This window comes from Eulemur rufifrons, chromosome 15, assembly GCF_041146395.1.
Source record: "Eulemur rufifrons isolate Redbay chromosome 15, OSU_ERuf_1, whole genome shotgun sequence".
NCBI lineage: Eukaryota > Metazoa > Chordata > Mammalia > Primates > Lemuridae > Eulemur > Eulemur rufifrons.
In genome coordinates this window covers 109155822-109183055 of record NC_090997.1, presented here as the reverse complement: position 1 = coordinate 109183055, position 27234 = coordinate 109155822, and the positions used below count along the sequence as shown (strand labels likewise).

The 27234-nt window shown below is 43.3% G+C and overlaps 1 protein-coding gene across 1 annotated transcript; it reads right to left on the bottom strand.

Annotated features, from left to right (window-relative positions):
• Positions 1-1811: 1811 nt before the first annotated feature.
• TBP (TATA-box binding protein) lies at positions 1812-25588 on the bottom strand. Its single transcript, XM_069488144.1, has 8 exons — positions 25526-25588; positions 22284-22485; positions 16575-16954; positions 13852-13939; positions 7201-7292; positions 4732-4899; positions 3375-3469; positions 1812-2731 (listed from the first exon to the last, which is right to left on the bottom strand). The coding sequence occupies exons 2-8, from the start codon at positions 22335-22337 to the stop codon at positions 2652-2654; spliced, it is 957 nt and encodes a 318-aa protein (XP_069344245.1). The 5' UTR covers positions 22338-22485; positions 25526-25588; the 3' UTR covers positions 1812-2651.
• Between the last annotated feature and the right edge of the window lie 1646 nt (positions 25589-27234).

Below are 27234 nucleotides of genomic sequence, written 5' to 3'. Positions count from 1 at the left end.
GTAACTCTGAGAAGCTCCACCCACTCGGTGGCCTGCAGATTTGAAGGCAAAGAGATGGAGGGAACTTAAAGATTAAAACACGTAAAAACACCAGTTACCTTTAAATGGAAGACTAACCCAGGTCAGTGTGTGGCGAATCACTACAAAGGTTGGGGTGCTAGTTCCTTTCTGGGGGAGGGAGGTGTGGCGGCCGGCAGTCCAGGGGCTTCTGGGGCAGCAAGTCCTAGTTCTTGACCTGGTAACGCTGCAAGGGCATCCACCTTTGAGTCACACGTTTGCTGGGCTGCCTGCATGTGCTGTCTTTTACAACTCAAAGTTTAAGGAAAGATTTCCAAAAAGTTACACACATTAAAGTCCTACCCACTGAGATAAGAGAAAGGAATACTGGAAAGGAAAAAATAAAAATTACTATTTACAGATGATTACGTGCCAGAACTCTCAATACAGTCAACTAAATCAACAGCAGTAATGAGTTCAGTTAACTGGGAAAAAGACAGACAACAATAAATTTTAAAGTGAAAATTAATGAAAAAGTTCCACTAATAAACCATAATATACTTAGGAATTAAGGAATTAACTTTTACAAAATGTAAAAGCCTTGCATGAAACAAATATAGAACTTTACTGAGGAACATACACATATGGACCTGCATACATGAAAAGACACTTCCGGCCGGGCGCGGTGGCTCACGCCTGTAATCCTAGCACTCTGGGAGGCCGAGGTGGGCGGATCGTTTGAGCTCAGAAGTTCGAGACCAGCCTGAGCAAGAGCGAGACCCCATCTCTACTAAAAATAGAAAGAAATTATATGGACAGCTAAAAATATATATAGAAAAAATTAGCCGGGCATGGTGGCGCATGCCTGTAGTCCCAGCTACTCGGGAGGCTGAGACAGGAGGATCGCTTGAGCTCAGGAGTTTGAGGTTGCTGTGAGCTAGGCTAACGCCACGGCACTCACTCTAGCCTGGGCAACAGAGTGAGACTCTGTCTCAAAAAAAAAAAAAAAAAGAAAGAAAAGAAAAGAAAAGAAAAGACACTTCCTTCGGGGATAGCAAGAATACGGGAACATCTTTCCAAACCCACACGCTGCTGGCATCACTAATGCCTGGGAAATGCAAGAAAGGGCAGTCTGCATACCCTGCTCTTTGGACCGCAATGTGGTTATCGACATACCAAAACCTAGAATGCATAGTCTTTAGTACGGCAATTCCTCTTCTAGAAAAGTTTACTACAGAAATACCAGTACTTATCCACAAAAATACACATACAAGCCTGTTCCCTGCAGTACTGTTCATAATAGTGGAAAACTGGAGATAACATGTACTACCATAATTAAGGGAATGGTTCAATAAATGAAGGTATATAAGAGTACCTTAATTCCCAATCATGGAAATAGTAATACATTTATGATATACTGACTAAAAAAAGGGAACGCTGTAAAATTGAACATATTCTTTAGCATTTTTTTCAAAAAATGGGATCAAAAGCAAGCCCAGAGGATAGAATTTGCACAGAACAGGGCTTGGAAGACACGTACTAATCTGGTGGCTGCCTTGGGGAAACAGGTGGAAGGGAGGGAAGGAAAGCCCTCCCCCTTCTGATTATATACCTGGAATGCACTGAAAATGTGCTTTTACAACAGGAACAACAAAACCCTAACGATGAAACCTAGGAACCTACAAAAGTCCACCTGATACTCCACGAGGAAAATGACAGCAAACCCAAAAAACTCTCACCAAAAAAGTTACACCGGAGCACTGGCAGCCTGGACAGCACTTCTGCCACTCACTGGCCAGTGACCTCCGGCAGGTCCCTGCAAAGAGCAGCAACAGCTGCAGCTCCGTGAGGACGCCAGCGCGGTGCGCCAAGTGCCTGGGAAACAGGGGTGCTCCAAAGGGGAGGCAGGAAGGACGTGTTTCTGGAGCAGCCGTGAGATCTCGGATAGTTCATCCGTATTCATGAACACTGACTGAAGCAAACAACAAGCACACACACACCAGACTGGTTTCAGGCATTGTATCTAAAATACAACTTGTTTTAAACAGTATGCTCACATGACTCTTACAAGGTATTAGTTATAGCAACAATCTAGCACTTTTATAAACTGCATTTATTGTACAGAGTACTCTGAAGAAAGAAAAATATGTACAGCCATTTGTTTTCCTTAATACACCTACTCTGTCCTGCAATACTGGAAGGAGGAATGTGTCTGGCACAGAAGTAACCCATAGGAGTTAGAAATTAGAAAAACAATACTTTTAAAAAAGATTTTTACTTTTCTGATAGAAATATAAAAACTGTGGTTTATGGGGAAAAAAATTAAAAAGTCCAATGAATTGCAGAGGTGGCTTTAACACTTGAAGTTCTGTCCCTTAAACCAACTTGTCAACAGCAGTGTCTAGGATCTAAATATAAATAAACGGGCAGCAGGGCTCTCGGTGACCTGTGCGGTGTTCTCAGCGCACAAGTGGCCCCCGGCATCCTGCAGCAGGGCCGATGCCGCACAGACGGGCACCGCCTGGAGCCGCCACCTGCCACCGCAGGTCCACCTTCTCACCACGTCCACCTTCTCACGACATCACCACTTAAAGGTACCAGAATGCATTTGTTTAGAACAAGAGGGTGAGGGAGGCGGGGGTCCGTGACAGCCATTACGTTGTCTTCCTGAATCCCTTTAGAATGGGGTAGATGTTTTCAAATGCTTCGTAAATTTCTGCTCTGACTTTAGCACCTGCGAAGACAAGTTGGAGTGGAGACGTGAGTCTGAAACGGTGTTTCTAGACATGCTAAGGCAAAAGTGTGACCTTTACACGAAGCCGCAAGTACAACTCTCTCCATACCCAAACTAACAGACACAGGCACCCCTTGTCACAATCCTGTTTTTGTTTTTAAAACACTATTTTCTTAGAATGGTTTTTTAAAGTACGAAAGCACTGCACCAGGTGGCTCCAGCCTCCCAGGCCACCGCTCGGCTCTCCACCACGGGCGCGTCCTCACAGCCTCTCCCTGGTGCCGAGCCAGGCCCTGGCCTGACCGGGCAGCAGAACGCCTGGTCCTACTGGTCCTGCTCTTGGACTGCTGCCTCCAGCTAAGCTCTTCTGAGTCCTCCTGGTTGTGTCGCGACAGTGCTGAGAAGCCCACAGCGTCAGGGGACTAATCCCAACCCAAACAGCGCCCTCCCTCCCCTCCGGCTCCCTCTCCTCCCCTCCGCGCTTCCCCACCCTCTCACTCCGGCCCCCCGGGGGCATGTTTCTCAGCAGAGCGTCAGGGTAGGAGGCCTCTGTAGGAGAAGCCAGCCCACTGTCCAACACTGAGAAAATGCCCTCCTTGACATTCTTTCAAACTTTAAGGTGCTACTTTCTGTTATAACTTACCTGTTAATACAACTTTTCCAGAAACAAAAATAAGGAGAACAATTCTGGGTTTGATCATTCTGTAGATTAAACCAGGAAATAACTCTGGTTCATAACTAGAAGGAAAATGGCAAAAACAGTTTAGAAATTAAGAGCTTCCCATACTTTTAGATAAAATGAGGACCTGTATGAGGGAAAAATGCCAAATAAACAAGCAAACTAATCACTAGGTGAAGCACAGCTCTTCAGACAGCATCAAAGCAGAAACTCCACAAAGCCAGTGAGGCCAACTCATAGTCGACACTTGACCAAACAGGCGACAGGAGGCTGGCTGTGCTCTCACCTTACCCCATTTCTACTGAATCTGAATCTTCCGACATAAGAACAAGAGCTTCGTATTTACGCTCTGCAGTTTCTGATTCTTGTCAAGATTCATCATGGACAAGTTTAGGTATAGTGACTTAGCCCAATAATGTTAATAATATTTCTAAGATCTGACAGTGACTGTTTACCTTGTAATCACATTCCACCTCCTTAAACTGAAGTATTCTCTAGCTGTCAATTGTGGTTGGGTAATTTAACCAACGTGGTACTCCAGAGACCAGCCTGAGAATGAACCTATCCCCATTAAACTGTCTGACCCAATGGCTGCTGGTCATTACTCTAACCCTAGCGATCTCATTTTTGTCAGTGCGGAGAGGCTGACAACAGGGTGTGTGTTTGGCCTGGCAACCAGGACAGGCTTCTCGGAGGAAGAGTGGCACAGGCGGACGTCCGCAGCTCCAGTGGGAGCCTCCCAGGTGGAAGGTGAGGCGAGCGGGCCAGGCATCCCAGTGGCATGAGCGCAGGCCCGGGCTGAGAGGGCACCGCGGGGCCCCGCGTGGGCAGAGAGCACGAGCGGACGGGGCACGAGGCTGCATGGCAGGCGGGGATCTGCCCCGAGTCTCCCCGGGCAAGTCGCAGGGAGACAACTGGAAAGAATGTTCCTGCTGCTCAACCTTACACTTTGCTGGTAGATCTGCCATAAACTAAAAAGATTCAAACAGGGCAAGAAACTGATGCAAGAGGTTGTAGGTTCAATTCATACATTTAAAGTGTATTTATTGAGCAATAAAATGACAAAACAGAGAGAAGGGGAATCAAATTCATTCCAGCAAAGGGGAGTTCTGGGTGTTACCAAGTGGCCCGGGAAGCCAGGAGCTGGTGAGGATGATAAACACCACTGGGGACAAAGGGAAGAAAATGCGACAATACATGCGACTGTGACGTCATTTGTTCCTACATGCTCAACATTTCCATGTGTCTTCTCCTGAGCAATGTTTCAATGGGTCATCAATGAACTGCTGCCAAAAGCAACTGTAACACACGTCAGACTCACCTGCTGAACTGCTGGTGGGTGAGCACGAGGCCTTCCAGCCTGATAGGGAACTTCACGTCACAGCTGCCCACCATGTTCTGAATCTTGAAGTCCAAGAACTTAGCCGGGAAACCCAACTTCTGTACAACTCTGGCATATTTTCTTGCTGCTAGTCTGGACTGTTCTTCACTAGAGAAAGGAAAAAGATGAGTTATTTGTACTCAAATCCAGCTAAAATAATTATTTAGCTAAGTAACTTATAAAAAGTCCATATTAGAAAATTAATAAACAGACCATAAACTGGTCAACTCCCTTCCAATAAGAGAAAAGAATGGCATTAACAATTTTACTATTGAGTATTCCTTTTTTGAGACAGAGTCTCAATCTGCTGCCCTGAGTAGAGTGCCGTGGCGTCAGCCTCGCTCACAGCAACCTCAAACTCCTGGGCTCAAGCAATCCTCCTGCCTCAGCCTCCCAAGTAGCTGGAATTATAGGTGTGTGCCATGACGCCTGGCTAATTTTTTATTTTTAATAGAGATGGGGTCTTGCTCTTGCTCAGACTGGTCTCGAACTCCTGAGCTCAAGCGATCCTCCCACCTCGGCCTCCCCGAGTGCTAGCATCACAGGTGTGAGCCACCGCGCCCGGCCTAGCAAGTATTCCTGTGTCCCTGACAGAAGACTGGGGACCTACCACAATGACCACCCTTTCAGTTCACCAAATTGATAGCCTTCGATTTTAAGGATGTGAAGTATGATGTCATCATTATCATCATTACTGCTTTTATATTTTAACTCATAAATTTCTACTGAGATGAAACTAACAGGCTTCATTTTTGACAGGAAAATATTAATGAGACTTATTATTGGAGAATGCATTCACTAATTCTATTGTCTTTTATATCAAGTCTCCCTTCACCCATTCCTATGATGTCATTTGTTGGACAAAACCATGACTTAGCAACTTAGAGCTTATGTCAGAAAAGCACAACGCAAGAGTCACATGCAAGGGATCAGGAAGGACAAGAATTAAGCACATATACATGCAGTGCCTTCCGCCCCACCAGGAAAATTAATTTATTTGTGGTTTCTTGTCTTGATAAAATCATCACCCAACTAGATATACAACGGTCAGTCTGCAGATGCTCTGGGACAAAGGGCTGAATGCTGCATGAAAGGCCTGTTTTGGGCACAAACAGAAACATCTGGCATCCATTTATAAACCAAAAGTTTCTGATGTTCCACCCAGGGGAAAACAAGCAAACACAAAGGCTCGTAAATAGTTACTACTGCATGTTGGAGCCAAGGAGGAGGAAAGACCCATGTCCTGCTTTCTGGAAAAAGTCAGAGACGGCCGGGCGCGGTGGCTCACGCCTGTAATCCTAGCACTCTGGGAGGCCGAGGTGGGCAGATCGTTTGAGCTCAGGAGTTCGAGACCAGCCTGAGCAAGAGCGAGACCCCATCTCCACTAAAAATAGAAAGAAATTATATGGACAGCTAAAAATATATACAGAAAAAATTAGCCGGGCATGGTGGTGCATGCCTGTAGTCCCAGCTACTCGGGAGGCTGAGACAGGAGGATCGCTTGAGCCCAGGAGTTTGAGGTTGCTGTGAGCTAGGCTGACGCCACGGCACTCACTCTAGCCTGGGCAACAGAGGGAGACTCTGTGTCAAAAAAAAAAAAAAAAAAAAAAGAAAAAGTCAGAGACCAGGAGCCAGAATGTCCACACCAATGGCATTCCCTTCATTAAAAGATAGTTTCAAAGTTCAGAAAAAGTAAAACATCCACAGCCTCTCTATGTGTTGACACCTCCAAGTACATTTTAATCATCTTTTATTTAAAGAGTTTTCTTGTTTGTTCAAGATTTATGATGCTAAGGCTACTAACTTTCCCCAGTTTTTGACTGCAGCCAGGTACGTGAACTCCGCAGAGTGCGACCTTCAGACAGGGTCTCTCCGCACAGATGCAGAACACAGGCCCCAACCTCTCACGGGCAGGGTGCACTCCTAGGCCCTACGTAGCCCTGACACGCGTCACTAAAACTGGCTCCGAGAGGGCGGCAGGTCTCTGCGACCAGCAGACGTGCTGCTGTGGCGCTGTCAGCGCCAACAAGGTCTGCAACCGCCTCACACCGTCAGCGGTGACGTTCTGTGATTCTTGATCAATTTTTTTTCACTTGGAGATGAATCTACGTTATATAAAAATTTTCTTTTACATAAAAGGATCTTTATTAATAGTTCTGATGTTGTATTATATCAAACGTATATAAAATGCAACTGAATTGTATGAATAAGCATTGTAATACATGTACAAAACTCATGCCTGATTTTATGAGAATGAAATCACTGCTGTCTAAAGTGATTAGAATCAACCATTTTTATAAGAAAGCAAAAATAAAACGTTAAAGTGCTAGCCTAGTAACCTAGAAACCACAAGATATCACCTTTTCTTTCATAACCCATAGACCAGGAGAATGAATTCCTTACGGCTACCTCTTGGCTCCTGTGCACACCATTTTCCCAGAACTGAAAATCAGCGCCGTGGTCCGTGGCTCTCTTATTCTCATGATTACAGCAGCAAACCGCTAAAATGGTCAGAGAGAATCATTAGTGAGGTCATGCCAAACTGCTCAATTTTGTTAGAACTAGACATTGACAAAGAACATCACAGCTAGTGGGAAGAACCTAGTGCGTAGCTATCAAAATCCTTGTCCTGCACTCCTGCACGGGATTCACTTCCGTCACTCCTAACAGGTACCCTCTGCGTGGGGAGCAGGAGAAAACCCCAGTGGTACCTACGAAGGAAGTTACACCGAGATCCGCGTACACCTTCTCATGAGCATTCCAGCAACAGAAGATAAATCACGTTTGTAAAACTTGGTTTTCTAATTACATTCTCATTAAAAACCAGTACCTCTGTTTCCACCTTATATTTGCTGCTTATCATAACCAGCTTCTCTAACTACACATTTTCTGTATTACTTTTAGGCAAATAAACTGATAAGCCTTAGCCTTTTCTACCTGAGGGAATTATTAAATCAGATTACAAGCATATCAATATGCAATGAAATAAAATCCTACTTCCAACTGGCCTTTAGGAACAACATTAATGCAGTAAATACTTACATAAATGCGAAGTAAGAGAAAAAAATCTAAGTTTTAATTTTTTTTCCTATTTATGTCTGAAACATAAAATAGCAGAAGTAGCTCTTTGAGAAATTTTTTCTTATTAAAATTGTAACTGAAGGGGAAAATATTTCAACTGTGGGTTGAATTAATGGCCTCAGTTACTAGGTACATGATAAAAAGCAAACATTCTTTCAAAAAACTTAAAAAAAATTTTTTTTGAGACAGGGTCTCACTTTGTCACCCAGGCTAGAGTGCAGTGGCATCATCATCCTCACTGCAGCCTCCAACTCCTGGGCTCCAGCGATCCTCCTGCCTCAGCCTCCTGGGTAGCTGGGACTATAGGGGCACACCACCACACCCAGCTAATTTTTTAAAAAAAATTTTTTGTAGAGACAGGGTCTTGATATGTTGCCCAAGCGATCCTCCCACCTTGGCCTCCCAAAGTGCTGAGATTACAGGCAAAAATTTAAGATATGATCTTTAATTACATAAGAAAAAAATCCATATAATATTTCTAATCAAGATGACTGACAGATTGCTTTAACAATTTTAGTTGAAAAACTGCTTTGATTTTACCACCATTTGAAATGTTAGCAGTATATTCTAGTTCACACAAGCCTCAGAAAAAGCCTAATTATTTTGAATTTCCTAAACAACTTCTACTATTTTTATTGGCTAATTAATATCACTTCATTAAAGACCATGAAATTATAACATTATGTATTTAACTAAACAAAATTATGACAGATGAAAGATTCTTATAAAGCTATTAATATATGCCATTCAGACTCATTATGGGTAGTTACATGGTGACTTGCGGACCCTTAATTACCTTTGAGCTCTTAGACAAATATTACCAAATCTTGGCATATTTGGACAATTTAAGGTAAAGGAAACAACAGTGGTCACTAAGCAGTTTCTATTCCTGCCTCGCTCTCCTTTTCATAGTGTGTGGCGCCCGTGAGGCTACAGAAATGCGTCTGGATGCTGTTAGGGTCCATGTTCATTTCTGCCATTTGACATAATTACAAACAAGACATACAATGTGCTCTGACAGACAGACAGCTAGACATTTCCCGGTCATTGCCTTCTAATAGTTTTCCTTGTGTCTGGAGAAAACACAACTAAATTGTTTGGCTAAAGGCAATAACCAGTAATAATGGTTGAGACTGCCTGAGGTAAAATAGCCAAAGAGAAATATATATTCTGTCTCCTTATTAAGGAAATTGCTAGCTTATGAATATCATAAACTGAACATGATATATACATTGTTGTATTTAATATGCCAGTATTATATTTTACCGTCAAAGGAAAAAGCTTTAAATGATGAAAAAGATTCAAGAATTCTGACAAATCTTTTTTCCTCCTTAAATTCTCACTTTCAAAATAATGAAACTGTTAGGTCTCTTCTACCACTAAATACCTTGGCAGTTACCTAAATAGCCATTGGGTAACCACAAAGATTTATTCTCTTAACTTAAAGGAAAGGCCTCTTAAATAATTACCTATATTTGATCTTCTCCATATTTCAATTAGCTCGACCAAATAGACTAAAACATCTCAAAACTAAATGAGCCATTTTTTTTCTTAACTAGCATAGCAACCCTGACCTTGTACATTTCTACGTATGCTAAGTCTTTCTCACTTGTACGTAAAAGACAAGGTTATGTTTTAGGGATTTAGAAATGCCCCCAAATCCATTATTTAACATTCCTCTCAACACACAGCTAATGTTTATACAAATTACTTACCTGCTATATCTGCCAAACACCATCCCTACACACACATAAAATTCTTTTGTCTTCTACCTATCTGTTTACTACTCCAATCTAAATCAAGCTACTTTAATTCCTTTCCCTTTAAAAAAAATCTTGACTATCAAAATAAATCTAAGCTTGCCTCATTTTGTTTTGCTTTGATGATAAATCCTAATATGAATAACTCAATAATGACTCATATGCTTAAAATAAAGAAGGTATACTTTATATTGATATAGTGTGACTTCTAAGTATCGTTATAAACATTGTTATGATAGCTCATTCTAAGATAGTCATCTCACTAGATGTTCAAAAATAAATATCTGAATTAACAGTAGATAATCTTTCGGGGTTCATCTCTTTAGGAAAATAGAAAAGTTTTCTATCTTTTGTGGTTACTCCAATTAAAACATTAAAAATTAATCTATGACTTTAGGAAATCAGACTTCTGAAACAAATATCAATTGTAAGATTAAAACCCCTTAGGAGCGGCCGGGCGTGGTGGCTCATGCCTGTAATCCTAGCTCTCTGGGAGGCCGAGGCGGGCGGATCGTTTGAGCTCAGGAGTTCAAGACCAGCCTGAGCAAGAGCGAGACCCCCGTCTCTACTGAAAAATAGAAAGAAATTATCTGGACAACTAAAAATATATAGAAAAAATTAGCCGGGCATGGTGGCGCATGCCTGCAGTCCCAGCTACTCAGAAGGCTGAGGCAGGAGGATCGCTTGAGCCCAGGAGTTTGAGGTTACTGTGAGCTAGGCTGACGCCACGGCACTCTAGCCAGGGTGACAGAACAGGACTCTGCCTCAAAAAAAAAAAAAAAAAAACCAAAAAACCCTTAGGAGAAAAGCAGTTTCTCTGGCTCATGCAAACGAATAGCTCTTAATAGCTTTTGCCACCATTGATATTACAAAGATGATATATATAATTTTTTTCTAGGTTGAGGGAGGAGAAACTTAGTTATCATCTTTTCTCTTTATTTTACCTTAAATATCTCAAAATGGCTTGGTTTCACCCAAAACTATCTTCAAATTTGATACTTATGCATGTGCAAACACACACATACACAACAAAAAGCTACCACTACCAAGAAAAATGACAGAGACAGTACATTCAGACTTCAAATACTGGTGGGAAAAGTTTACTTGAGAACTCACAGGGTTCCTGAGAATTGCCTTACTTTAAATTATCACAAGCCAGGAGAAGGCAAGGCTCTAGGCTCTAGGCTCCCACTTAGATTTCATTAGATACACGGTCACGTATCGCGTAACAATGTTCTCAGAAATGCATTGCCAGGCAGTTTCATCGCCGTGAACATCACAGGCTGTGTGTGCACAGACCTAGACGGCGTGGCCCACTACACGCCTAGGCTGTGGCGCAGCCTGTGGCTCCCGGGCTGCAAACCTGCACAGTGTGTTCCCGGGACGAAGACTGCGGGCAGCTGTAACGCTGTGATAAGCGTGTGTGCATCTAAACATAGAAAAGGCAACATGTTGCACTAGGACATCACGATGGCTATGACTCTTACATGACCACCATCATATATGTAGTCCATCGCTGACCGACATGTTATGTAGCAAATGATTACCTAGTGATAGTTCATAAATAATTTTTCTGGTTGACTGAAGCTTTCCTTTGTTAAAAGGGCAATGCTAAAACAGTCCATTTTCCAGAAGGAGCTGTTTTCCTTGGTGTGAAGTCTTACTCCTGCCCTAAGGACAAGGTGAACAACACCTCAAAACCCACAAATTCTCACTGTCTGAGAAGTGACCTGGCTCCTTAACAGTCTCAACCTGTCACACCCTAACCTTGTCCAATACCATCAAACTAACGTCCTGTACACTGCCACGTGTCCTGTGCTGTATGCCCAACGGGTACAAGCTACATTTCCAAAGGACACACCACAGCACATACCTCCACATAACATACAGCAGCAGACAGTTGATGGAAAAGCCACCCACGGAAGTCAGCCTCAAAACTGCCTAGAATAAAACCTGTCAGATGCTCATAACTAAAATCCAATTTTCAGGCATCAGGATACAGATATACGGACTCCTGCCCCAGTTTACGTGTCCTCAGAATCCTCCGACCAGGTATCAGTGGTGCCTGGAGACAGACGCCAAGTCTCGTGACAAGGCCTCCAGGAAGCCGGGTGTGGTGGTGGCACCTGCAGTCCCAGCTACTTGGAAGGCCGAGGCAGGAGGATCGCTTGAGCCCAGGAAATCAAGACCAGCCTGGGTGATATAGCAAGACTCCACCTCTTAAAAAATAAATAAATAAATACAATACGATAAAATAAAATAAAAGGTCTCCAGAAGGTGACGACTCCTGAAAATACAGCTTTCTCCCAACACCTTCGAAACAAGACCCAAGACAGAACAGACTTAAGTTTCATTATTTACAGCCTCTTCTTTCTCTCACTTCTTCCCCTTAAAAAAACCCCTTTTTGCTGTTTGCTCCCCCATTAAATTTTTTATCCAGGTTTCCCGAGCTTTCAAAACAAAAATCTCAGGCAATACACCTAATTAAGACACTGAAATGGAAACTTACCAAAAAAGATTACAAGAATATGGATTTCAATGGTTTGTACAAAAATTTCTACCCTGGCTAGGAGTTCCTGTACTAAAATATGTGATCTAGACTATGGCTCACAAGGCAAATGGAACAGCTCAAGCTTAAGAAGCCCAAGAAATTATCATAAATGTATTGGCTAAAAGAGTCCCAGGTAACAGGACCATCCACAATTATTTACTGGCCAGCCTTGTGAGAACTGTATAATAGTTAACTCATCTTTTAATGCCTGGATAAATATTTTGTAGACAGAGAGAAAAAAAGTAGAATAATCAGTCAATTAAAAAAAAAATTTTGGTTAGCTAAAAGTGACCAAGCTGATGCTTGGGAATTATGCTCCTGGTTAGCCTTGAGCAAATTACAAATGAAGCGGATTCCACGTTTCTTACGATATTCAAGACTATTCTTGTTTTCTCCTCCTCTACTGTCTAATATCCCGGCGCTTAAATGTCCCTACACAGCCAACACCTCAAAACGGCATTGAACTAACAAAGTTATGTGAGAAAGGGTGAAGCCCCCACGGCCAACCTGCACTGAGAGTTTAACCGCAAGGGGGAACTTGGATACACTGGCAAGGGAATGGTGTTAACTGGGCGAAACCAGGGAAAAGGCCCTAACACAGACACTGACAGACATATACAGAGGCAGCCTGTCACATAGGACTCACGGGTAAATTCTCAAGGTTTCCAGAGAATCCAGAAATACCTGCCCCAGGGCAGAAAAGCCCGACCGGCCTCTCTGCCAGCTGCCAGGGACAGCAGCTTACTCGAGAAATGAAAAGACTATTTTAAAAACTGTCCCTAGTTTTTCCTTATGCTTTCTTCCCTTTTCCTTAAATAGAATTTATTTTTCCTTTGTTAGATGGAATCAATTTAATGTTGGTTTCCCATGTATAAAAGTTAGTATGTGCCTGAGCGACTCTTTGACAAACAGCCCCCACGGTGGGAGCTGTCTTCTGTAGGGTGAGCTCTTCAGCCTGACCTTCCTCAGACTCAGATGCCTCGGTTCTGACTGGGCCTCTAAGAACGTCCACTCGTTTCTTAATGCAAATGTTTTCTATTTTGAAAAAAAAACTTTTCTGCTGGTGTAAGTGCAAAAGCCTTTAATACATACTCAGGCTGCTATCTTAAAATTAGAAATTTTGTGGAGTTTTTTTCTCTCCTAATCTTTTTATTGTAAAAAAACTTAGAAGTTATACAAAGGTAGAAAAATAGATTATAATAAAACCTCCTGTACTTATTATCCAACTTTAACAATTATTAACTCTTGGTCAATCTTGTTTCATCCATGTTCCCTTACCAATTCTCCCACAGGGTTATTTTGAGGTAAATTCCAGATACCATGTCATTCTATCCTATAGTTCTCAAATCATAAACAGGTCATACTATAGAATCTGTTCTCAAACTTCACATGATCCCCATTACAATGTAGAGATAAACTTTAACTTGTGGACTGCTATGTTCCTAGGGACTCTTCCATTGTAGGTACTCAATAGCATACGAGTTGAATAAATGAAATTGGTCTATTCGCTAAATATCCAAGATAAAAAACAATACACATTTTACTTTAGATCCTCATTTTGTTGGTATCAAGAAACTTAAGCATAACACAAACTCTTTAATCTAGGAAATTTCAGAAGTAAATTCCTTTTTCATTATATAGTTTGAAATACATTAAAATAGATCTGACCTTGGGATTATATTCAGCATTTCGGGCACGAAGTGCAATGGTCTTTAGGTCAAGTTTACAACCAAGATTCACTGTAGATACAATATTTCTGCAAGAAATTTAAAAAGAAAACAGGATTATTTAAATCATTTAACTTTTACACAATGAGGTATTAGATGATTACCTCAAAATCTGATTCTTTCACTAAGCTTTCATTTTTAAAAATTGCTGACATTAAGTGTTCAAAAAGTATCACACACCACACTGAGAATTTTTTTTTTTTTTTTTTTTTTTTGAGACAGAGTCTCATTCTGTTGCCTGGGCTAGAGTGCTGTGGCGTCAGCCCAGCTCATAGCAGCCTCAAACTCCTGGGCTCAAGCGATCCTCCTGCCTCAGCCTCCCGAGTAGCTGGGACTACAGGCATGTGCCACCACGCCCGGCTAAGTTTTTCTATGTATTTTTACTTGTCCAGGTAATTTCTTTCTATTTTTAGTAGAGATGGGGTCTCGCTCTTGCTCAGGCTGGTCTCAACTCCTGAGCTCAAACGGTCTGCCCGCCTCGGCCTCCCAGAGTGCTAGGATTACAGGCGTGAGCCAGCGCGCCCGGCCACACTGGGCATCTCACGTAGACGGCCTCACTGAACACCCGCAGCACACTGCGAGGGCGTGATCACTCGTACCCCACATTTGGACACACGGGCTGAGGCCTCGAGGCAGTGCAACTCGCTCAGGACACACCGGGCCCCTCAGTGAGGGAGCCGTGCCGCCCCCAGCCTTCCCTGAAACCAGCTCAGCTCTCTCCTGGGAGCTCTCAAAGTGCCCCCCCCCCCCCACGGCACCCTACTCCTAAGAGTCACGATTTATAATGAAAACCGGCAGGCACAGACTTCAGCAGTCCTCTAAAAATAAGTATCTTTCGAAAGAAAAAGACAGTAGTATCTTTGGCAAAGGAAAAAAACCTGCTTCTTCTTCTGATTAACCCTCAGTAAATCAGGATAAACAGATACCACCTTTAGCCATCTGGGTCCAATGGACCCTTTTCATATTTTAGTATTCTTAAATTATTTTATAAGTGACTTATAAAACAATTAAGATATAGTGAAAACCAAATTTATTAAGAATTTTAATAAAAATTTAAACAAACTCAAATTTTTATTCTATATTTTTCTGGTTTTGAAAGTATATGTACTTGAAATGGGCCAGTTGCCCTGAATGCAATTAACTGCTCCTCAGCTGTCACTTGTGGAGCGGGAATCTCGCCATCCTGGGAATGCTGACTCCACACCTCACACACATGGCTGGTAGGTTCTGGCTCATTGCTGCCTCTGGTTCTTTTTCTTGTACTGTCCAAGTGCAATACTTTTGAAAACCTGATGGCTCATAATTTTGTGGAAAAGAGAATGGCAGTCTTCTTTAATACACAGCTGTAAAGCAATTGGGTCGATCAACCCAGCGAATGTCTCCAGTTCTACATCATCTATTTCTTTGGTAGACACACCTGCCTTTAGCATCTGCCCACTTATGAACTGTACCAAGTAAATTTTGATGTATCTACCACAAATTTATTCACATAACTGTTAAGTGTATTCCTGTATATTTTCATTAAGTATTAAATATTTATGTTAGTTACCCAAAAGCCTACAACATTTAGAGGGCACTGAGTTACCACCCAGTGGGGCTCTCAGTAGACAGTGGACCCTCCGGAACGTGGCCGACCAGATGGGTCGTGGGCACGGCTACGGCACTGGGAAGGAAAACACCTGACCGCACTGATTTAAAGCAATGTCAAGTGCAGACGTAAACATCCTTGGAGTCGGATGAGCACACAAGGCAACTGGAAGTGATGGAGACCAAGCTGAACTAACAAGTGCATCTCTCTCTAAAATCATTACAACTAAAATTATTTTGCTTTTAAAATAGTGTGTGGGGGTCACACAAAACCGGGGAGGCCAGATGGAGGTCTCTGGGCAACAGGATCCACGACTGTGCATCGCTCAGTTCCAAAGACGCCGGGAGGTTTACAGATGACAACCGCAAGCTGACAAGGTGACCGTGTGCAAACGGGAACTGCCAGATGGAAAGGGAGGAGGAAAGGAGGTGGCTGTGCGAGGAAACTGGGGCGGTGCTGGGATTACAAAGAACCCTTTACTTTGCTCATAAACTCCCTGAAAGTAAAAGCTATATACTTCTCATGGACTAGTATCTGGAAATATCTGCCTGTTTTTCAGAAGAAATTTTTTCCTACCCCACTACACAGGACCCACTTCATTTAGGTAGAAAAACCCATTTAGGATAAGAACAGCCATCCTCACCTGTGGGAAGGACACAGACCTTCCAAGACTGACTTCCACTCGGCCCCCACAGTAAAAATGAAGAAAACTAAGAACCACCATGACCCACACTGACGATGCAACTGCAGACATACGCCATCACCAGGGAAACAGACTACGCAGTCATGACCTGGCAAACCTGATACATAATGGTAACGAAATCCAGAATAAATTTCGTTGGTCCAAGGGTATAAACACTATTGACCACAGTTCTGAAAACGCTGAGAGTCTTTCCCTGAAGGCACTGACTCATGAGACAGCCTTGCGTCCCCTCTCAAGGGAGAGAGAAAGCCAGTTGTTACACAGCTAGCCCTGGTGCCCCTCCCTCAAGTAAACGGACCCGTCTGAAACCAAAGCCCAAGCACCGGCTCCGAGGAGCCCCCTGCGGCAGGAGGACATCACCCCAGGTACTCACTGCAGCTGAGGCACAATCCCAGAGCTCTCCGAGGCTGGTGTGGCGGGCGTGATGGGGGTCATGGGCGTCAGCGGGGAAGGGTACAGGGGTGTGGTGCCCGGCAGGGGTGCCGTGGTGAGAGTCTGCGAGTGGAAGAGCTGGCTGGCCTGGCCCGAGGCCACCTGCGCGGCCTGCTGGGACGTGGACTGCTGGGCCGCCTGCTGCTGCTGCTGCTGCTGCTGCTGCTGCTGCTGTTGTTGCTGCTGCTGCTGCTGCTGCTGCTGCCTTTGCTGCTCTTCCAAAATAGACAGACTACTGGTGTTCTGAATAGGCTGTGGGGTCAGTCCCGTGCCATACGGCATCATCGGACTAAAGATGGGGATCCCAGGAGTCATGGCACCCTGCGGAGAACAAGGAGAACAGTTAGGCTGGCTGAGCTGAGTGGTGTGGGCCTGGCCTGGTGGAAGAGCAGGTGAGATGTGTCTGAGTATAATGAGGGTTTAAACATTATTAGGGAAGAATTTGCTATTCTTATACATGTCGCTTTCTCCTTTAACATAACACAGTAGGATAACCATGAAGAAAAACTGATAAATTTGACCTCAGAAAAAATTAATAACTTCCACTCTTTCAAAGACACCATTAAGAAAATTCAAAGATAAACCACAGATTGGGAGAAAACATCTATAATATATACACCTAAGAAAAGCTGGTAAACAGAATGCATAGAGAGCTCTCATAAATCAATAAAAGAAGATGAACAAATAAACTAATAAAAAATGGGGGCTGGGCGTGGTGGTTCACGCCTGTAATCCTAGCACTCTGGGAGGCCAAGGCTGGAGGATCGCTCGAGGTCAGTTCGAGACCAGCCTGAGCAAGAGCGAGACCCCATCTCTACTAAAAATAGAAAGAAATTACATGGACAGCTAAAAATATATATAGAAAAAAAATTAGCCAGGCATGGTGGCGCATGCCTGTACTCCCAGCTACTTGGGAGGCTGAGGCAGGAGGATTGCTTGAGTCCAGGAGTTTGAGGTTGCCGTGAGCGAGGCTGACTCCACAGCACTCACTCTAGCCTGGGCAACAGAGGGAGACGCTGTCTCAGAAAAAAAAAAAAAAAAAAAAAAAATGGGCAAAGATGTGAAGGACATTTTACAGATGAAGACTGACGCATACCTCAGAGATACTGCTGGTTCGGTTCCAGACCACCGCAATAAAGCAAGTCACACCAATTTTTTTGTTTCTCAGTGCATATAAAAATTGTGTTTATGCAATACTGTAGTCTGTTAAGAGTGCAACAGCATTGTCTAAAGAATGTACTATCTTAATTGAAAAATCTTTAATTGTTCAAAAATGCTGACCATCATCTGTGCCTTCGGCAAGTCATAACCTTTTTGCTGGTGGAGGGTCTCGCCTCGATGTTGACGGTGCCGACTGTTCAGGGCAGTGGCTGCTGAAGGCTGGCGTGGCTGTGTAATTTCTCAAAATAAGACAATGATGAAGTTTGCCGCATCATTTGCCTCTTCCTTTCAAAAACATTTCTCTGAAGCATGTGATGCTATCTGATAGCATTTTACACACACTAGAACTTCTTTCAAAATTGGAGTCAGGCCAGGCGTGGTGGCTCACGCCTGTAATCCTGGCACTCTGGGAGGCTGGGAGGCTGCTTGAAGTCAGGAGTTGGAGACCAGGCTGAGCAACAGTGAGACCCTATCTCTACTAAAAATAGAAAAATTAGCTGGGCATCGTGGTGTGTGCCTGTAGTCCCAACTACTCGGGAGGCTGAGGCAGGGGAATCACTTCCAGGAGTTGGAGGTTGCAGTGAGCTATGATGAGGCCACTGCACTCTACCCAGGGCAACAGAGGGAGATTCTGTCTCAAATAAATAAAATTGGAGTCAATCCTCTCAAACCCTGCTACTGCTTTATCAACTAAGTTTATGTAATATTCTAAAACCGTTGTTGTGATTTAACAATGTTCACAGCATCTGCGGGAGTAGATTCCATCTTAAGAAACCACTGTCTGTGCTCATCCATAAGCAGCAACTCCTCACCTGCTTTAAGTTTGATCATGACATTGCAACAATTCAGTCAACTTCTTAAGGCTCCACTTCTAAATCCTAGTTCTCTTGTATTTCCACATCTGCAGTTACTTCCTCCACTCAAGTCTTGAATCCCTCAAAGCCATCCATGAGGGCTGGAATCAACTTTTCCAAACTCGTCTTGATATTGTTATTTTGACCTCTCCCATGAATCGTGAATGTTCCTAATGACATGCAGAATGGAGAGTGCTTTCCAAGTTTTCAATTCACTTTGCCCAGATCCATCAGAGGAATCACTATCTATGGCAGCTAGAGCCTCATGAAATGCATTTCTTAAATAATAAGACTTGAAAGTCAAAACTACTTCTGGATCCATGGACTACGGAATAGATGTTGTGTTAGCAGGCATGGAAACAGCAACAATCTCCTTGTACATCTCCACCAGAGCTCTTGGGTGACCAGGTGCATTGCCAGTGAGAAGTAATATTTTGGGTTTTCTTTTTTTTTTCTTTTTCTTTTTTTTTTTAAGAGAAGGGGTCTCACTCTGTTGCCCAGGCTGGAGAACAGTGGTGCAATCATTGCTCACTGCAACCTCAAACTCCTGGTCTCAAGAGATGCTCCTACCTTGGCCTCTCAAAGCACTAGAATCACAGGTGTGAGAAACCATGCCCAGCCACGAGTAACATTTTTTTTTTTTTTGAGACAGAGTCTTGCTCTGTTCCCTAGGCTAGAGTGCCATGGCGTCAGCCTAGCTCACAGCAACCTCAAACTCCTGGGCTCAAGCGATCCTCCTGCCTCAGCCTCCCGAGTAGCTGGGACTACAGGCATGCGTCACCATGACCGGCTAATATTTTCTGATATATATTTTTAGCTGTCCAGATCATTTCTTTCTATTTTTAGTAAACACGGGGTCTCACTCTTGCTCAGGCTGGTCTCAAACTCCTGACCTCAAGTGATCCTCTCGCCTCGGCCTCCCAGAGTGCCAGGATTACAGGCGTGAGCCACCACGCCCAGCCTCAGGAGTAACATTTTGAAAGAAATTTTTCCCGAGCAACAGATCTCAACAGTGGGGTTAAAATATACAGTAAACCATACTGTAACCAGATGTGCTGTCACCTAGGCTTTGTTGTTCCATTTAGAGCAGTGGTCCCCAACCTTTTTGGCACCAGAGAGAGGTTTCATGGAAGACAATTTTTCCACTCAGAAGGTGGGGTGGTGTGTGTCAGGCCGTGATGCAAGCGCTGGGCAGTGGCTATAAACACAGATGAAGCTTCACTTGCCCACTGCGCACCTCCTGCTGTGCGGCTGGTTCCTAACAGGCCACCTACTGGTATTGGTCCACAGCTCAGGGGTTGAGGACCACAGATTTAGAGCACAGGCAGAGTAGATTTGGCATAACTAATTTTTCTTCCCCCGCCCCCGCCCATATGCAGCACTTGTGTCTTAAGATTTAGTGTAATTCATAAGGGCCCTATGATTTTTGGGATGGTGAATGAGCATCGGCTTCAACTCAATGTGACCAGCTCCATTAGCCCCTAACAAGAGAGTCAGCTTGTCCTTTGAAACTCTGAAGACAAGATTGACTCCTCCTCTCTAGCTATGGAAGTCCTAGATGGCATCTTCTTCCAGCAGAAGGCTGTTTCATCTACGTTGAAAGTCTGTTGTTTAGTGTAGCCACCTTCATCAATGATCTCAGCCAGGTCTTCTGGACGACTGGCAGCGCTTCTCCATCCATCAGCACTTGCTGCTGCACCTTGCACTTTCCTGTCATGGAGACGGCCTCTTTCCTTAAAGCTCACGAATCAACCTCTGCTAGCTTCAGCTTCTCTTCTGCAGCTTCCTCACCTCTCTCAGCCTTCACAGAAATGGAGTGTTAGGGCCTTGCTCTGGATTAGGCTTTGGCTTAAGGGAATGTTGTGGCTGGTTGGATCGTCTATCCAGACCACTCCAACTTTCTCCATAGCAGCAGTAAGGCTGTTTCAATTTCCTATCATCTGTGTGTTCAGTGGAGTAGCACTTTTAATTCCCTTTAAGAAATTTCCTTTGCATTCACAATGTGGCTAAGGGTTTGGCACAAGAGGCCTAGCTTTCGGCCTGTCTCAGCTTTCAATATGCCTTCCTCACTGAGCTTAATCATTTCTAGCTTTTAATTTAAATGAGAGAAGTGTGATTCTTCCTTTCACTTGAACACCTAGAGGTCTTTGTAAGGCTATTAATTGGCCTAATCCCCATCAGGGAATAGGGAGGCCTGAGGAGGAGAGAGATGGGGAAACAGCTGGTTGGTTGAACAGTCAGACACACACAATATTTATCGATGAAGTTTGCCATCTTATATGGGTGGGCATGGTTCGTGACACCCAAAAACAAGTGTAATAGTAACATCAAAGATCACCAAAAGAGATATAATAATAATGACAAGGTTTGAAATTTTCTGAGAATTATCAAAACGTGACAAAGAGACACAAAGTGAGCACACACTGTTGGAAAAATGACACCCACGGACTTGCTGGATGTAGAGTTGCCACAAACCTTCACTTTGTAAAAAACACGTTACCCGTGCAGTATAATAAAATGAGGTGTGCCTGTGAATAAATGGCCAATAAGCACTTGCCAAGATGCTCAGGATCATTAGGCATCAGGAAAATAAAAACTAAAACAATAAAATACGACTAAGCATTCACTAGAATGGCTGAAAGTAAAAATACTGATAGCCCAAAATATTGGTGAAGATGTGGATCAACTAGAACTCTCTTATTCTGCCGATGGAACTGCAAAACGGTACAGCCATTTTAGAAAACAGTTTGGCAGTTTCTTATAAAGTTACACAGATACTGACATATGACGTAGCAATCCCACTCCTAAGTTTTTACCCAGGAGAAATAAAAATACCATGTACACAAACATTTATAGTACCTTTATTCATAGTAGCCACAAACTGGACACAACCCAAACGTGAGTACCTGGAGAATGGATAAACTGTGGAACAGCCACACAATGGAGTGCTACTTGGCAATAAAAAGGAATTAAGTACTGAGTTATACTGGGTTAAGATAGATGACATATATACACAAAAAAGCATACACTGTATGATTCCATCTGTACCAATTTCTAGAATGGGCAGAACTAATCATTAGTGTTGAGAAGTAAATTCAGCAGTTACATAGGGCCAGGAGAGTGTCTACAAAGGGGCAAGAAGGGACTTTTTTGGGTAATTGAAATGTTCTATAACTTAAACAGCTTTATTAAAACATATACTTAAAATAGACATTTTTATTGTATATAAATTATACTTCAGAAATTATTGAAAAATTTTAAATTAGATCTGTGATTTATAACTTTAAACATAAAATGGAAAAGATAAAACTAGAAAATGATTTGGTGAGGGTGCTTTTCAAAATCAAAGACCATATATAATCATTTGGAACATCCTCGTGTTTATCAAAAGATTGAGTGTTTTATAGACAAATATAAAATATAGCTTCCAAACTAACCCCCCCAAATAAAATACTATCTTGCCTATTCAAAGCCTAATGGAACTTCTCAACATAATAAAGGAGACTTAAGAAAATCTATAAAATCATTTTCAATAATAGATTGTTAAATGCCTTCCTTGCCTTCGACCCCGTGACACTGTCGGTCACAGTGCAGATGGGTCTGCCCTCCCTCGGTCCTCCCTCCGGCTGCGTTACCTGAGGGGAGGCCAAGCCCTGAGCATAAGGTGGCAGGCTGTTGTTCTGATCCATGATGTTCGGTTTCTTCCTGGACAACCCAAAGCCCCGGGACTGGAACTTGTCTCAGCATCCAGTCTTTGCCTAGAGCATCCCCAGCACACTCTTCTCAGTAGCTTTTTCAGTTCCTCAGGCTGTCTTCACACACCAAGAAGCAGGGATGCTGCTTTGAAAAAAGTCTAAGCTTAATGTAAGGACCCAGGTAAACTGTATAGTCTTAATAAGCAAGTTCCACAGTTACACAAAACACAAAAAAGAAAACCAATGAAGCTATTTTGGAATACATCTCTTTTTACCTTATAATCCTAAAGCTTTGTTTCTTCCATGTTTCCTGTGATTTCAGGCAAAATTGCCCAAAAAACCCAAAAATTGCTTTGCTACATGTTCAAATTAAATACTCTGATAATACTCAAAATTAAGGTGTCATAACCTGCCCTAAAAAATTTTGCAGGGGCCGGGCGTGGTGGCTCACACCTGTAATCCTAGCACTCTGGGAGGCCGAGGTGGGCGGATCGTTTGAGCTCAGGAGTTCGAGACCAGCCTGAGCAAGAGCGAGACCCCATCTCTACTAAAAATAGAAAGAAATTATATGGACAGCTAAAAATATATATAGAAAAAATTAGCCGGGCATGGTGGTGCATGCCTGTAGTCCCAGCTACTCGGGAGGCTGAGGCAGTAGGATTGCTTGAGCCCAGGAGTTTGAGGTTGCTGTGAGCTAGGCTGACGCCACGGCACTCACTCTAGCCTGGGCAACAGAGTGAGACTCTGTCTCAAAAAAAAAAAAAATTTTGCAGGAAAACATCTAGAGAAATTGAATTCCTAAGCAAACTGTAATATCAGAGCATTTATTAAGCACTGTGTACACAGCACTATTAGGCCAAGTTCAGGTTTTTAAATATTCCATTCAATTTTATATCCACCACAATGTCTTGGGCATAAATTTCAACGAATATTGAATTGAACCCAATATGCTTCAGTGTGATCATTTCTTGAGCTCCTGCTATCAGGAAAGACTGTGAATGAAGCTATACGGATACACAATAAATAAAATATTGTATTTTTATAAATGTAACGACCTTACCTCTTTAGAACACATTACTGCAAATTGTGCCTGTATTTGGCTTTTCTTAAATCACCATCTCTTTACTGGGGTACACATCTGAAACTACTTTCCCATGAAACAACCGAGAGACTGCTGACAGATCTTTTGTTCAGTTCAGACAGACCCATAACTTGCTCAGGGTTGCTGCGAGAACTGACTGAATCAACATAGGGTCAGTGACTGAGTTACAACAAAAACAGTGTCTATTTATTATATAGCAAGTATAGGACAAATATTAGCTATTATTAGATTTCACTTCAAACATTTTTTATCACCTAATAAAATATTCTCACACAGAACTTACAGATCTTGAAGTTACAAGTCATATGACCAAAGACCCAGATACACTTCAAGAATGTGCTGGTACAGAGTAGACACTCAGACATTTGCTGAATGAATGGAAGAATCTGACAATCATTTTGAGAGGGCAAAAGACCTCAAAGACTATCTATCCTACATACTTATCACTAAAAAACAGACCGGAAAAAAAAAAAAAAAAAAGAAAGAGAAAAAGAAAGCTCTGCTTCTGAAAATATACCAGAGACATAAGAAAATTATACTTTGACATCCTATAACAATAGAAGTGATGCAGACAAAAAGATGAAAAGGCATCAGAGAGTTCAACTGAAGAGTATGCAAATAAGTACTATAAAACATGGTAAGTGCCATAATAGCAGGTATGCACTGAGCTAAGCTCCTTAAGTGAAGAAAACAGAATACATATCTTTGTGATCTCTGCACCTAGCACCATGCCTGACGTACACTATGTGATCGCAGTATGAATGCACACATACTGTGGACGAGAAGGTAATATAGACTAATGGCCAACTACTACGAAGAGAGGACAGTGTTTTCACAAAGCAGGTTAGGCCCATCTAACTTGGGTTTAACAAGGTGAGTAGGAATTCACAAATCAGAGCTTCAGGCAAAAGAGAACTCAAGCACAAAGAGACAAAGACTGAAAGAGCATGCAGGATGCAAGCGACATGCTTAGTCTGGTCATACGAAAGATAACTGCAAGAGATGAGACAGCACATACAGGTGGGGTCGTATCAGCAGGAGTTTTAGATGTTATTACATAGGCAATAAGAACAGTTACAGAATTTCTGAAGTGCAGTATGAATAAATCGAATTTAGCAATACTGTACGTGAATCTGAGGGGAGTAAAACTGGAAGATCAGTCTAAGGGGTCACTACTATGGTTGAAGCAAGAGATAAAGAGGGGAGAATATAAAGCATCCATAATTATGATCGGAAATTTATCAGACCCTTTAGGGGCACCAGACTACTTTTTGCAAACTCTGAGACTACAGAAGAAACCTGGTTGGGTTTACATCAAGCTGGGGCCTTATGTCAGGCTATTCTGAGCTCATCTCTCACTTCCACCAACGGCCCAGACCATCTTTCCTCACCTATATCATGAAACCTCAACAGTCCCTCAGAAAAGAGAGTTGTTTTCAGAGCGTCTCCATCTCTTGGAAACTGAAGCATCAAATTAACTCTGCATGGCCTTCTAGCGTCTGCGTAACTCAACGAAGCATAATCCTTCACAGAAAAACCTACCTGGAGTTTTGGAACCACACTGGCATGAGCCTAGAGATGGAGGCCTTGTAAATAAGTGTGTCTCTTAACCGCCACCGTGCCAGAAGCCTCAGGTTTTTGACAAAATGTTTAAAAGTCGCAAACACAACTTTATAATAAAACTACCCTTGTTGGCAGCAAAACAGGCGGGCACAGGCCAGGGTGAATCTGCTTTCTGACATGGAGAGGCGGGCAGCAGGACAAGGCAAGCTCCGGTCTTCGATGCGCCAGACTCTCCGGTCCCGGCCGCTCCAAGCGCCCTGGACCCCGCACTCGCAGGACCGAAAGGCCCCTTCGAACCGCAGCAGCGCAGGGGACCAGCGGGGGCTGCGGCCCAACGGCCGGTAACAGGCCGCAGCGGCGGGTGCAGGCCGCAGCGGCGGCAGCACGAGCGGAGCAACGTCCCCCGCGGGCCTGCGCGACCACTCCGCGTCCCCTCCCGTCAGCGCCCCCAAGCCTCGCTGCAGTGGCCGCCTCTGCCTCGGCCCTCAGAAAAAAGGAAAACCGAAGAAGTCGTTACCTGGAGTCACCGCAGAGAGCACTACTGGCGCGAGGAACGAAGTTAAACCGCAGGCGGTCCAGGCGCCCGCCACGGCGACCCTGCCCGACCCCACTGAACTCCCGGCGCGCGTTGATAATGTCACTTCCGCCAGTTCTGCACTGGGCTTCAGCAGGTTGCCCGCGCTGAAGGCGCGCCCATAGGAAGTGTGGGCGCGCAGTGGCTTCCTGTATTTCCCTGGGCGCTTGCATTATGGGAAACCAGGGGCTTAGCGCTTCAGGAGTTCCGGGGCGGGGCCGCCTTGCCATAGCCTTTTCTAATTGGTTCTTTGAAGACGTAGGCGAGATGATGATTTTTAAATATTGATTTTTTTTTTTTTTTAACCAACCAGCGGTTTGGTAAATTATTTGACAATTCAGCTGCGATTTCTATTGTAAAATTGAATAAGGATAATAATAGTGCTTATACCTGAGGGATGTCGGGAGACTGATGAAGCAAATGCGTGAGCACTGCCCGGCACGGGGTAGCAAGTATTCCTTATCATGTTAGCAATGAATGTTGTTGGCTGATCTTCAAGCATGCAGAATGAAAAGAAACACAAAACAAAAACAAATGGCCTGTGTTTATAGATTCATTTATGCTAGTGTTGCTACTGCCATCTCAGACACTTTCGTCACAGACACTATCTGTAGCTCTTAGTCTGCTTCCCGGTGCTTGACTGGACTCCAGCAAGCCTTGATCTCTCCCTTCTACGGTTCATTTAGCCGTAGTCATAGTGTTGTGCTGTTTGTTTCCTTTGTATTTTGCATTATCAGTGAGGTTGTGAGCTTCTTCAGGATAAGAAATATTCTATACTTTTTTGTATCCAGAACAGTATCTTTCACCTTATTAACCTATGGAGAGACCTGAATAAGTACTGTGAACTAAAATAAAATCTTAAGGCTCGCCCCCACCTGCTGACTGAATGGACCCCATCCTAAAACTGAGTTGATGGTCATGAGAAGGGAGGTCAGCCATGCCTCATCATGCCCCCCTCCCTTCTTTCAGATATCCTTCGTAACTCATTAAGGGGCCTAAGGCTGTGCAAGGCAAAACTTAAACCACGCCTTCAAGTCATCAATTTACTTAGTAGATCACTTGAGTCTGAGTATATGTCTGACGGCTTGTCTCTGATTAACAGACTTCCTTGAATTAAAACATGCCAAGCCTTTAGATAAAGCTTCATTTCGTTAACCAATTACAGATCAAAGAATCTTTAAACCCACCTACAACCTGTAATGCCCTGGTTCAAGATGTCCTGCCTTTTGGGGCCAAACCAATGTAAGCCTTCCATGTATTGATTTATGACTTTATATGTAATTCCTGCCTTTCTGAAATGTATAAAATCAAACTGTAACCCAACCACAGTGAGACCACTTGCTCAAGTCTTCTTGGGTGTCGCTCTCTGGGCCATCGTTGCACATGTTTGGCTCAGAATAAACCTCTTTAAGTTATGTTACAGAGTTTGGGTTCTTTTCCATTGACATTGTATACCCCTAAGTTATGTAATGCGTATTCTTTTGCTCAACCTTATGTTTATAAGACTCGTCCATGTTGATGTATCCTCCCTGTGTCTCCTAGCTAGTTGTAGTTGGTTAATTTTCTTTGCTGTGACCTATCCCATTGTATGTCTATACCTCAATTAATTTATCCTCTCTGCTCTTTATGGACATTTGGCTCATTTGCAGTTT